Consider the following 14,186-nt stretch of genomic DNA (forward strand, 5'->3'; position numbering starts at 1 on the left):
ATTGTTCGTAATTCTGGAGTCTGAAAAGTCTGAGGTGAAGGTGCTCAGTGATTTGATGTCTCCTCAGGACCCATATCCTAATTTGCAGACAACTGTCTTCTTGGTGGGCATTCACATGGACTTACTCTTAGAGGGAGGGAGGGTGAGAGACAGACAGACAGAGACACAGAGGGACAGAGAGAGACAGACAGAGAGACAGAGAGATAAAGAACAAGCAAATCCCATTATGAGCACTCCACCTGTAGGCATCTCCTAGACCACATCATTTCCCACAACCCATCCTCCTCAATGACACTCACTCCAAGGGAGGCTGCAGCCTCTCTGTGTGAATTTGGGTGGGATACAGACACATTGGAAGAGCGGATGATGCAGGAGTGCATAGAGTCGGTTGGGGAAGGTTAGAGAGAGCAAGAGTTGCAAGGAAGAGAGGGAAGACTAGCACGAGACTCGCACTTACTGAAAGGCTGGACTTTCTGAGAGCCCCAGGGACTGTTTTGGGGGAACCCAATGATAGCAGATAGAATAGATCATCCGGGGTAGAGGCTTCTGCAATGTTCCCAAGAGCTAATAAAGCAAGGTAAAGGAGGAAATGGATGCCTTCTCTACATCCAAAGAATGATTTTAGCACTTGCTATTGCCTAGTGGGTGATGATGTTATTTCACCTGTGGGCTCTTTTCTCTTTTCAGTAGACAGTGAGTGTAATCATAACCTAGAGGCCTAAATGAGATGATAGTATATACATAGAGAGAGAGAGAGAGATAGATATAGATATAAAACCCATGTTTATCACTGGGCCTTAGACACAGGACAAACCTGTTAATAATGGCTGTATTTACTAGTACTTTTAGTATTTGAAAGAAAGAATTAACTAAATGTGATAGCAAGGTTAATGTAGGGAAGGAACTGTAGGGATGCAAAGTGTCTCCTAGAGGCATCATTAAAATGGCCTTACTGCCGTCCCTTGGGATCATTCTGTACAGAATTACCTCCTTGAAAGCAGTTTTATGACTTTGAGGTTCAGGGGTTGTATCTGCTTAGCAGGCAGGTCCTGGGTAGCAGAGTGGGGTTGAGTAGCCAGGGCTCGCTGCTCTGCTAGTTTAATGAACCATTGCCACTGCTTTGTAAGAGTCTATACATCTAACAGGCTCTTGGTTCCTCTTCATTTCTTTGGGTTGGGATAAGCTCTCAAAAACCTTGGGTGGTGGGGAGTGGTTGATGACTATAGTTGGTGATGTTATTTCTATGTATTTACTCTGTACATATATATATGTTTGCTTTCTATATTTCTCCATATATACTTTCATATTTCTATACATTTTGCCCTTGTTTACAGATAGCTAAGGGAAAGGTAAGTCAGAACCAGATTACATGTGAAAGCCATACACTGAGTAAGACACTGAGAGACTTTTGTCTCTAGGACTAGTTATATCTCTGTAACTCACAGCTACCTTTTGGATAATATGTTTTCCTTTTATTTTATTGTGGTGCTTTTGACATAATCATAGGTTCAAAACAAAAGCAAACAAACAAGCAACTAAGACCACATGTACATACACTCACACACAAAAAAAGAAAACAAAAAAATTAATTAAAAGAACAAAGAAAAAAATTTAAAAAGGGGAGTAGAGCAACCTTAGGGGAGTGTGAAAAGCCAGTGGTATCTGCATAGTAAAAGTGGGCACTGCAGAAGATTATCCGAGGTGGGGGCCAATTTCCTGTAGGTGTAATGAATTTGTGATCAAGACAAATTTCAAATTTGCCATCCACCTATTCTAGGGAAGCAAGCAGAAGAAAACTCATAGTTTTATAAAATTCTCTAAAATGATCTTCTACCCTCTTTGGGTATATTTGTTAAAATTAGCTTTTGGGATGGTTGACCTATTTCTCAAAGCATTTTTGACTAATCTGATTAGCCCTTGGGATCTGGTGTGTGTGTGTGAAGCTGGGGTTGGAGCAGAGAGGAGGAGGGTGTATCTCACCCCAAGAGTTCACCAAGCCCTCGATGTGGTACAGGAAGCCTAAGAGCACCCCCCTTTCTCTCTCTCTCTCTGTCCCCTGAGGTTAAAGAAACTTACTGATGCATTGATAAGAAAGAGTCAGGATTCTGTTGTACCACAGTACTCAGGAGCAATGAGGGATGAACCCCCAGGGCTGGACCTCGTTGTTCTGGCTTTCCCTTGCCTCTACCCTCCCTTTCCACACGTGATACACCCTTCTTTCCACCTTACCCTCTGACCTCCCAATTCACATAGTCCCAACGGTGGAGAGTGAGACCACCTATGTCATCAATCTTAGGACAACTTCCCTGAGTGTGACCTGGAGTTGTTCCTCTTCCAGTCCGGATCTGATTTGCTCTGAGTCAGCAGGCCAATCAGCAATCATGGACCCATTGAGTAACCACCACTTGATATACGATGCTAGAGGGAGAGGCAGTTTCCAGGCAAGGGTGGCCCACTGACCAGCCCCACAGCAGTGTGATGCCAGTGTTCACGTAGTGCAGGCTCGAACACCTGTGTGTGCTTCCCTAATTCACACCAAGCCAGCATTGTTCCCTTTAGGTCAGGTGACTCATTTTGGCAATGGCCTTGCCATCCATCACGTCACAGAGGCAATGGAACTGTGCAGATCGCTCCTCCCTCCCTGCACGGTCACTCCCGGCCATCCGGACAAGCCATCCACTCCATGAACCAGGTCCTGTCCATGTGTGGTTGGGTGGTTGAGGGAGCTGAGGCTCAGAGGAGAGAATGGACTGCCAGATCCCACAGCCAGGGAGGCCTGAGCTGGGGTCTCAGTCCAGGGAACTGGCTGGGAGTCTTGGCTGGTCACTGCCACTTTGATTTTGCTGGTGATGGGAGAGACGCAGGGACTAAGGGAATGGATCAAGGCCCCTCGTGCTGATTGATGATCTAGAGGATCTGGACTTGAAGCCTGGGGCTTCCCCAGTGTTCTCCATGTTACCTCTGTAGAGCTACAGATCTGCTGTACGGCCACACCTATTTCTCACCGGCTCCTCCAACCCTGGTGTGTGTGTGTGTGTGTGTGTGTGATGGATGGTGAATCTGCTTTTGGTTAAGTTTAGAGTTGCAGTATCAATGGCTGGTGTGTGTGTGTGTGTGTGTGTGTGTGTGTGTGTGTGTGTGTGTGTGTGATGGTGAATCTGCTTTTGGTTAAGTTTAGAGTTGCAGTATCAATGGCTAGGGAGGTCAACTGTACCTGTAAAACAGCAGATTTGGATTCATGCTTGAGGGAGAACAGTTTCTAGATGGTGGCAAACATGGGCCCCAGGAGGCAGGGAGGCAGATACTATCTGGTTGTCCATTTCCAATATTGTTGGTGCTGATGGCCAGTATCTAGAACTCACTCATTCATAAAGTCCCAGCCCTTTCAAGACTGTGCAGAAATTTGTTCTCTAATATATTAACAACTCTTTAAGAAGGGGATACTTTGCCCATTTACTGGCTTGAATTGTTCACTTCATGGATTGTGGCTATCTTTCTATGGCTGTTCCGATTATTGTGGCTAAATTTGGAAGGTTCTTTCAAGCAAGGAACTTCAACCATTCACTCCCCAATCTTTTGATGTAGGGCCAACATTGGAAATTTGTTTTGATGATAAGTTAGTTGTTTGAAGTTCCAAAATTAGTGTTTCTGATATAAATCACACTCAAAAAAATACATCCTTTGTGATTTTAGTTTCTTTGTTTTGGTTTCTTTGAAGTACAAGCAAAAGAAAAATCACTCAGAGCTCAGAGTTCTAGATTTTTTCTCCCTCAAACTTTTCTAATTTTCCTATATATAATTTCATCTAAGTGACTGGGACTGGCCTTTATTAAATCTATGGAACATTTAACTTTGTGTGTGTGTGTGTGTGTGTGTGTGTGTGTGTGTGTGTGTGTGTGTGTGTGTGTGTTACTAGGAATCAAACAGTATGTTAGACTCAGAGTATGTTAGACAAGTGCTCTACCACTAAACTACACCCACAGTCCATTAGTTAGGTTGTAAATACTTTTCTTTGTATTCATATGTCTTAATATTATAGTACTTAGTTCTTACCACTCAATTCTTACGTGTCAATAACTGTACCTATTGAACATTAGGAAAAGGAAAGAGAGTTGGGAGCAGACAGTATTTTAGGCTGAATTATTTCATCTCTCAGCAGCCATAGGCCGGTCTTAACTCTGGGCTCTGGAGAATGAGACCTTATTTGGTCACTGCAGGTGTGGTCAGTCAGGATGAGCTCATACTGGAGAAGGGTGGCTCTTAATCCAGTGTGGCTGGACTCTTTTGACACAGAGAAATGTTTGAGATAGACACTGGCCTGTGAAGCTTGGGATTATCCTGCCAGCAGCCTGGTGAGAGGCAGAGCAGGGCTTCCCTGGACGCTTCAAAGGAGCGTGGCTTTGCTGATTCCTTGATCTTGAAGTTTATTGCACAGCTTGTTTTCTAAATAAATCTCCCCTGTTGAACAGGAACAAACCCCAGAATTAAAGCTGGGCTTTACCGGATCCTGAGATGACCTTTGAAGTGAAAAGTTCTAACTTTCCCTTTGTTCAGCCTATTTTTTAGAAAGTCTCCTCTTTCTTCATTTTTTTTAAACGTTTTGAGTACAAATTCCTTTCTTCCTTCCTTTTCCCTTTCCCTCCTTCCCTCCTTCCTTCCTTCTTTCCTTCCTTGTCTTCTCGTCTCCTTCCTTCCTTCCTTGCTTCCTTCCTTGCTTCCTTGCTTCCTTCCTCCTTCCTCCTTCCTTCCTTTGCCTCCTTCCTTCTCTTCCCTTCCTTCCTTCCTCCTTCCTTCCTTTCTTCCTTTCCTTCTTTTCTCTCATCTCCTTCCTTCCTTTCCTTTTCCTCTCATCTCCTTCCTTCCTGTCTCCTTCCTTCCTTGCCTTGCCTCCTTTCCTTCCTTCTTTCCTTCCTCCTTTCCTTCCTTCCCTCCTTCTTTTACTCTCTCCTTTCCTTCCCCTTCTTATTTGTCATGTTATTTTATATATACTTCTATACATCTATACAGAGATACAAACAATCCTAAAAATAAGTAAAACAAACACTAGAATGCAAATAAAACCTTTAAAGTAATACAATTAAAAACCTTACAGGTCAAATTGAGTTAAAAACAAAAACAACAACAAAAAAGAAAACAAGATGCAGCAGCAAGCAACTTAAAAATAGCTGAAGGGGGATGGGGAAGTCCATCCCTCCCTTCCCCCCTCCCGCCCCCATGTTACCCCCCCCCCAATAGCCAGCAGCCAGGGTGGAAGGAACTTCATGGCCTTGCTGGGAGAATGGTGATTGGTGATTGGGGTAGAATAGCTTGAGAGAGAGAGAGAGAGAGAGAGAGAGAGAGAGAGAGAGAGAGAGAGAGAGAGAGAGAGAGAGAGGACTTCTGTTAAATAATTCCACACAGAAGAACTTCATAAGTGACTGTAGGAGCCAAACGGTAGTTATGAGACTGTGTATTCATAACTGTTTTTCTCTAGTAGGAATCTGGGCTTTTGAACATACTTCGATCTGGTGCTGATACTGATGAAACGTGGCATGTGCATGAACTGAGTGGAGGGCTCTCTTGGAACCTGATTATTCCTTCATGGTTTTGTTGGAGGGAGGGTAGAAAGAGGTTGGGCATGTTTTGATATCCTCTTGGGAAGCGGCTGACCCAGAGGCTGAGCCTAATGGGATTTGGACAGCTGCTCCTTGAAGGACAATCCGATGTGACATGCTGAGTGCCACGTGTCAGATCTGCTGTGGGAGATCCATGGGGATGCCTGGAATTGCATTGGTCCACAGACATTTGTTCCAAATACAACTTCTGCATGGACATAAAGCTGAGCAGAAATGAATGTCTGCTTCTGGAATTCAAGTGCGTGGACCATAGACATGAGAGCTCTCACGTCTGCACCACAGTAACAGAGAGCTCTGTCTTCCTGAAGGCTGCTTAGTTCACACAGGAATCCAAGGTTCTAGGAGAGTTGTTTTGAACCTGCCCTATTCCCTCTGGCTGGATGGCCTTTCCCCAGCTAAGGCTGCCACAGGGACCTTGTACCACAGGCAGAGAGTTAGAAGATCTCAGCCTCCCGAGTAACTAGGGTTACAGATTTGAGCTGCCAGCACCTGGTATAGCATCTTATTTTATTTTCTTTTATTTTGTCAGTTGTGGGGCCTGAACTCTGGGCCTGGGCGCTGTCCCTCAGCTCTTCAGCTCAAGGCTAGCGCTCTACCGCTTAAGCCACAGCGCCACTTCTGGCTTTTTCCCGCTTAAGTGGTGCTGAGAAATCAAACCCAGGGCCTCATGCATGGGAGGCAAGCACTCTACCACTGAGCCACCTTCCCAGCCCAGCACCTTACTTATTTATTTTAGTGGAGAACACTAAGACCAGAAAGAGGAAGTTGGCTCAGATCAGAAGGATAAAGAAAGGGAAAAGGGCAGAGTGCTATGGTCGGGAGGCCTTTGTACACAGTGAAGTGTCACCTCTGTCCCTCCAAATTGGATTCCTGGTGCGTGGAATATCACAGGACACTGGCATGTTGTACGCTTTGTGGACTAAGAGCAGCAGTTGAATGATTGTTTGTAATGTGATTCACTGTGAACACAACCTAGATACGTTTATTTACTTCCACTTTACAAGAAGTCTATCTAAGATAACACAGACACAAATAAAAAGGGCCTGCTTTCACCCACAGATATCTGTTTCCTTTCCATTTGACTGTTTTTGAGGCTTTTTGATGTGGTTGGTTTACAAGCGCGCTGAAGTCATGCTGTATTCCCATAGAGAATATAAGCAACAAGGGATGACCTGGAAGGAAAAAGAATTCTAGATCATCTCATTTGAACCACTTAACCCTCCAGTCTCCTGGGGATGCAGAGTATCTAGAAATGACTGCTCTTAAGGGCTTACTTCTTTTTTTCTTTTAATAGTAAATGAGACTTAATAAATAGATTTCATGTTAAAAAAAAAAAAAAGCAGTCTGAAGCACATACACACAGCTACAGTGAAATTAGTTTTATCTGATACCGAGTGCTCCAGTGGGATTTAAAGTTCAGTGATAATTCAGAATTATGTTTTTACTGTATAAGAAGATCTTAATTTCCCTTCCCCTACCTGCCTGTGGGGCTTAATGAACAAATCTGTGTTGAAATGTATACAAAAACTTCCTAACACAAAACCTCTTAGAAACAATAGATTGAACCCAGGACCTTGCTCATGCTAGGTGAGTGCTCTACCTCTAAACAGCCCACAAGTGTGCCTTTAAAAAAGTGTATAGTAAACTGGGTGCTGGTGATTTGTACCTGTAATCTAGCTACTCAGGAGGCTGAGAGCTGAGGATCAAGGTTCAAAGCCTGCCTAGGCAGAAAAGCCCATGACACTCATCTCCAATAAACTAGCAAAAAAGCTGGAAGTGGAGTTGTGGCTCAAGTGGTAGAGTGCTAGCCTTGAGCAAAAGCTCAGGGACAGCACCCAGGCCCTAAGTTCAAGCTCCAGGACCATCATGTGAACACACACACACACACACACACACACACACACACACACACACACACGCAAAGCATGGTTTTCTCTTGTCATAGATACTATTTTAACTCACTTCCGTTGTATAAAAAGGGTTTGGTTTTACGTCAAACACTAGGTAGTGAATGTGATATTTGCAGGTCTTGAGTTAGAATACAATGTTTACAGCCCGATTTCCTACTTGCTGTCAGAATAGATCATCTCCACTTTGTTGAGTCAATGTGACTGGAAACATTTGCATGTGATGAGCTGGCCTTCCAACTTTTGTAATTGATAAGAGGGAGGTAAGCCAAGCCAAGCTATACAACATCCCTAGACATTTCTGACTTGGTTTAATGTAATGAGATGTTTTCCTGTGGAGAGGAGAGGAAATTTCATTGTAGAGCAATGAACTAGGAACTTTGAAAGCAGAAAATCCTGATCCAGGCAGGAAAGCTCGGAGTGAGCCGCAGTGAAGGAAGGAGCTGTGTGTCAGCTGTTGGGGAAGTGCTGGCAGCCACGAGAACCAGGAGCCATGGAAATGTTTATATCTGCACCAGCTGGCCCTGCCTCTTGATTTACAGCTGCTCCTCTCTCAAAGAGAGCTGCCTGCATCTGGAAGCTGGTGCTGCCAGCCCATCTTACAGGCCATTTTTGTGCACAGAACTCTTGGATGGTACCAGAATCGTAAGCCAAATCAGCCTTAAGCACCATCGATGCATGTTGCCAGGGTAGTATTATGCTGAAAGTCTGGAGTGCTTTGGTGGTAGAAGTGTGTTCGCGTCAGTGGTGTAAGTGGGTTATGAACATATGTTTTCTACATCAGGAAAATCCAGTGGAAAGTGGAACTTTATTTTAATTTTGTTTAGTTTTTGGTAGTAAAACTTCTGAAGGATTACAGACATAGGTCAGGGTGTGGGTGACTATCAGAACATAGTAGCCGTGTGGCTGAAAAGCAGGATAGAAGGAGGGTTTTACTGTACTGTATTTTAAAGTGATTTTTTTTGGTGGGTTTAAATGCTTTTTTCATATGTGCTCAGGAATTCAGGTGTTGCGTGAAAATGACTTTTGAAATCTTAGCTTACGTTAGCACCATTCTCTTGTCTTGGCCAAACCTTTGTACAGATCATATCTGTGTATGCATTCTCTTGAGGACAAAAAATGAATTTGTTTTCATTCTTTGCTCAGTCAGAGATGGCAGGATGGACTACAGACAGAGAAAATATCTTACTGCATTTTCTACTGCTAATAAATAACAAATACACATACTGCGTGCATTGTGTAGAGTGGAGAAGTTTATCTGGGGCCTTGGCTCAGATGGCATCCGTGCTGGCCGAGTATGAAGGTGATGACAGCCCATCACATGGCACAAAGCAGATAGCATGCAGGAGACCTGGTCAAACCAGTTTTTACATCCACAAAAGCAGAGCACGTGTTGCTTTCTAAAGGTCTTTCCTGTCTCTCTCTCTCTCTCTCCTCTCTCTCTCTCTCATAATGGAGGTTAAACCTTCATGTGAGTTGTCTAGAGGACAAATCATATACAGACCATAGCAAGAAGCACAGTATAAATGACAACCACCACCACCACCACCACTACTACTACTACTACTACTAATTGTAATAATAATAGATTCTCCACTGGGTACACTGTTTTAATCAGGGTAAGTAATACCAGTTGCTATAACAAAGAAGCTCACATCTCAATAAAACCAGTTTATTGCTCAATCCAGTGCAAAGGAACAAGGAGTAGGGTGATGGTCTGATAATGGGTATGCCATGTCCTCCTGGACTACAAGAATTCTCCATATTTGGGACCTTCCATATTGGGCAGGGACATGACAAAATGAGTAACCATAAAGGGTCGTGTGGGAGGTTAGAGACCAGGCTTTTAGAAGGGATGTGCATATGCCTGGAACGTTCACGTTCTGCTGGCCAGAACGCATGTCCGACGTGCCCCACCCCCATCCCCAGCTCCAAGGAGGCTTGGGAGCAGCGTTGTAAGCTTCAAGGAAGAAGAGACAATACATGGATACTCTTGAGTGCTCATAGTCTATGCCCCTTGAAAGATGCTCATGTTGATCTAGTATGTTGCATACCAGGCGCTGTGCAGAAACTGTTACTGGAGCAGAATACCTTTGCTCATCCTCGTATGTATAATGCCAGTGCTTCGGGGAGTTAACACTTGGGGGCTGTCTCGATTTGTCTTTAAGTAGTTGCCCAAAGGGATTTCAGTCTAACATGTCAGTTGTACAGAATCGTTACAATTACATGGGCAAGATAACGAGTACATTTCTTATCAAGCATTGTTGCCTCCTCTTTGTTTCCCATCCCCACAGTGTGTCTTGATTAGTGTTACCCCTTTCCTCTCAAATCAAGTACAAGACAAGGATGTCCACTCTCTCCACTCAGACTCGAAATATAGAACTAGAATTATTAGCCAGAGCAATAAAGCAAGAAAAAGAAAGAAAATGGATCCAAAATAGGGAAGAGAGAAGCCAAACTATCCCTATTGGCAGATGATATGATCCTATATCTAAAGGACCCTAACTCAACAGTCATAATTACCTTTGGCCAAGTAGCAGGATTGAAGGCCAATCATCCCATGAAATTCAGTGAGCAGCTAGAGAGGGAAACCAGGAAAGCAGCTCCGTTTGTAAAAGATTAGTTGTTGTTTTTTTTTTAAAGGAATGATGCTGCTTGACCAAAACAGCAGCCCTCCCGCACTCTGCTCTGCACTTGCAGTGTTCTATAAAGCAGTGTTCAACAACCACAATCCAGGCTGAAATCCCAGCATGGGATTTCCTTTATGGATCTTGTTCCCATTAACCTTAAGCTACCCTTTGAGAGTAAAGACTTGAAACAGCCCATTTGGCAGAGGAGGACTCCTGGGGCTTGTGGCAGTTGATTGCTCACTATTGTTACTACACAAATTGGTAGTAGCTTCGGTCCCCTCCCTTTTGCCTGCTCTCCTACTTTGAATTTCTTCTCTATGCTAGGATTGAACCCACTGCTTCCTGAATTCTAAGTAATCTACTATGAAGCTACAGTCCCAGCTCTCCTGACTTTTTTCTTTTCTTTTCTTCTGGCAGTACTGGGGGTTGAATGCAAATCCTTGGGCTTAATTACTAAGGTGACACTTTAGTACCTGCATCACACCCCTAGCCCTCCTTCTGACCCTCAGCTTGATTAAGATCCCAGATCATGATGTATGGATGCAACTATATCCATCTAGTCTATTTATAGGTGATTTTCAATGCTGTTTTCCTTTTTAGTTGATAGCAAAACCTATCAGGTGGGCTGTTGTGGCTCGTACCTGTCATCCTAGCTACTTGAGAGGGAAAGATCAGGAAGACTGCAGTTCAGGATCATCCTAGACAAAAAGCTTCTGGGGTCCTATGTTAACTAATAGGAATAGAAGCACAAGAATGATACAGATATGTACATAGTCATTTGCAAGTATATGAAATCATACAGACTTCTGTTTTCTAAATACATACATTTTGAATGAAAAATAATTATACTATTTTGTGCTATTTTACCCACCAGATTCCATCAGAGAAATCCTAGAGAAGAAATCTGAGCTTTCAATTGACTATCAGAAGGTAATTTTTTAAATTAATGTATTTGTTAGTAACAATAACAAGTATGGGAGAAGTCATGGCTGACTGAAAAAAGGAATCTTTAAGCACACATTATTTAATCTGTAACTCTAGTAGCCTTTTTTTGACAAAAGACTTTTACAGAATGTTGACTTATCTTGTAGATCCTATTTAGCAGCAGAAATTTCAAAAGTAGCCTTTGAAAGAAAATGTTTCAAGCTTTGTGCTATTTAAGAATTAAAATTTCAGCTGGGTGCTGGTGGCTCACACCTGTAATCCTAGCTACTAAGGAGGTTGAAATCTGAGGATCACAGTTCAAAGCCAGCCCAGGCAGGATAGTCCGCAAGACTCTTATCTCCAATAAACCAACAGAAAACTGGAAGTGGCACTGTGGCTCAAGTGGTAGAGCTCTCGCCTTGAGCTGAAGAGGTGACAGATAGCACCTAGGCCCAGAGTTCAAGCCCCACGACCACCACCACCAACAAAAAATTTCCCCAAATGAAATATTGTTACTTTTTGAGCTATGAAATATTGTAACTCTTTGAGAGAACTCTCTATGAAAAACTACCTGAAAAATCTTCAGAAATGGTGAGAATAGACTTTGCTTTAGAAGAGAGTTTGATTTAGGAAAATAGTGTTCCTTATGTATCTCTTCTGTCTACTTGGGTTGATGAGGAAGATGGCAATGACACATTTTAGGGTTAGAACGTAAGAGTTCAAGTAAAGGTGAAGCAGGAATAAGTAGATCTGTAAGCATGTGCAGAGGATCAGAAAATATATTCACGGAGCAGAAACCCTTCCAAGAGGAAGGGAAATGAGGCTCAATGGGGAAAGGGTAAGGAATGTTGGAAATGACAGGTGGAAATGACAACCCAGGCTGGAAAACTAGGTGAGAGTACAGGTTTGAAAGGGACAACAGAGGGGAAGGAGGGTGAGTGGGGAACTGATCGTGCGATACACGTGGACAAGAAGCATCATCACTGCAAGTTTCTGCCTATGACTTAGGGAGCCACGGATGTACTGTTTGCTTCTATGACTGACCACATAGAAGAATGCCTTTTGATTTTGTTTTTTTGGTAAATATAGAGCCGAGGAAACATAGACAAATATTGGTTGTGTTGAGTAGGGGTTAGTAAGTTTTGTTTTTTGTTTTTGTTTTTGTTTTAATGTGCTTTAGTCCTCGGAAAGGTAAGTAAGGCACACTGCTCTTTGCTTTCTTGCTCTGAGGATGGTTGTCAAGGTAAGAAGAAGATGCGTAGTGGACCGTCAGTACCACAGATCTGAATGCCAGTGTTTGTGGTGCTGGTGTGATAGCAGTGTAGCCAAGTCTTGCCGAGGCCTCATCGTATTCTTCCTTTGCAACAAAGTGATACTCAAGAAAGAAGTGAACGTGGAAGCCAAAGAGGAAAGCTGGTGTGGAAGCCATTTCCAGCTACAACATGAATGAGGTTGAAGGAGCTACAGTACCTCAATGGAATATTGAGTGGAGGCGTATACAGGAGAAGACTAAAGCTTAGAATTATGGGCCCTAGAGAACAAACGAGGACCAGAAAAATGATGGTGCAGAGACCCGAGGAGTGATTTGTAACAATCCTAATTTCCTCAAACAGGAATCTCAGTTGTAGCATTTCTATGGTGCATCCTCAAGATCAGATGCCCAATACCATAGATACATGCTATTTCATTCAGTCTTCACAAGAGAGGCCTGTTTCTACAAGAGGTGCTGATCCATAGTTCCTACGGGCAGTGCAGGTATCCAACGTGTTCTCCGGGGGAAACAGAACATGAGGATGAACCACTTCCCAGATTCCCTACATCCTGGTTGACTGTAAGCGAGATGTCCCCCACAGGAAGATTCTGTAGAAAAAGCCTCTCAGCCTCGCTCCTGTCAAGTAGTGTCTGCTTAATTAAATAAAAGGAACTATTTCTCATATTCACAGAATACAATGTTAGAGGATCACTTGAAATTGCTTTACAATGATAACCCATAAACCCATTTCTTACACCTTAAGGAACATTTGCGTGGAAATATTAACAGCAAACCTTTCCTCCCATCTCCACTCTGCTACCTTGGTTTCCTTGTTTGGTGTCCTGGATTTGCTTCCTCATGGTTTTGGTCTTATTTCTACTCTTGCTTGGCTCTCCTCTCCGTTTAGCTGGTAGGAGGCAACATCTGCGCTTAGACCTGAGTTTAACAGGAGAATGAAGAGGAAATGTTCTAGGCAAGGATGCCATACAGGTGTGAGGAGGGGAGAGATAGAATGGCACTCTCTGGGCACATTTGATAGGATCACAACAAATATCTTAGAATGGCCCAGAATGATAATGAAGACTGGGGACAAGAAGCCAAGATGAGTAATATGGATCCATGTTGGGGAATGTGGATTCAAAATGGTAGGACTTCATTGACTGGTCCTAAGCAAAGGAATATCTCCATCAGAATTCATTTCAGAGAGGACGCTTCAGAAGAGGTTGACCTTTGCATTCTAGACTCCAGGCAGTCCCTGTTTCTCTATTTTCATGAAGCTCACATTTTGTAACTTCCCCTCTAACTCTCCTTCCCATAATGGATTAGCATGTAGACCAGGCATATCTCAAGGATCCAAATGTAGGTTCCAGACCTTGACTCTACTCAGCACACTGCTTCTCAAATGTGCATGCACATGTCATTTTCCTTGCTTGTGTTGATTCTTCTATCACTTGATTTTTTTCTGTGTGAGTTTTCTTTATTGTAGTTAATCACTCATGAGACTTTCTCTGTTTTCTTGGTGCATGCGGCCTCTGCCACACACAAACTCCTCAACTGCTTTGACTTCCACAGCCAGAAAATGTAGTCTTGGTTCTAAAGGTAAAGTTCATGTCTGTTGTCTGTTTCGTGTTGCTGTGTTGTAAGTCTGTGAGTAGTGTCACTTTTGTCAGAACTTGCTTTTTCTCCCTTATTGTCCCTCTGTGATGGATTTTTTTTTTTTTTTTTGATCTTGGGACCTGAACTCTGGGTCTGAGCGCTGTCCCTCAGCTCTTCAGCTCAAGGCTAGCGCTCTACCATTTGAGCCATAGCTCCCCTCCTGGCTTTTTCTGCTTATGTGGTGCTGAGGAATCGAACCCAG

At 43.3% G+C, this 14,186-nt stretch overlaps 1 protein-coding gene across 5 annotated transcripts in view; it reads left to right on the top strand.

Moving 5' to 3' along the window:
* The window catches only part of Prom1 (prominin 1), a 71,335-nt gene that overhangs the window by 9,831 nt on the left and 47,318 nt on the right, over positions 1-14,186 (top strand). For 4 of the 5 annotated variants that reach the window (XM_070012865.1, XM_070012861.1, XM_070012866.1 and 1 more), the window contains exons 3-4: positions 11,027-11,082; positions 13,901-13,927. In XM_070012865.1, coding sequence (XP_069868966.1) covers positions 11,027-11,082; positions 13,901-13,927 — 83 coding nt within the window. The remainder of the gene's footprint in view (positions 1-11,026; positions 11,083-13,900; positions 13,928-14,186) is intronic. The other variant, XM_070012864.1, reaches the window with a different exon arrangement.

This window comes from Dipodomys merriami, unplaced genomic scaffold (genome assembly GCF_024711535.1).
Source record: "Dipodomys merriami isolate MVZ:Mamm:240054 unplaced genomic scaffold, mDipMer1.0.p SCAF_9, whole genome shotgun sequence".
Lineage (NCBI taxonomy): Eukaryota > Metazoa > Chordata > Mammalia > Rodentia > Heteromyidae > Dipodomys > Dipodomys merriami.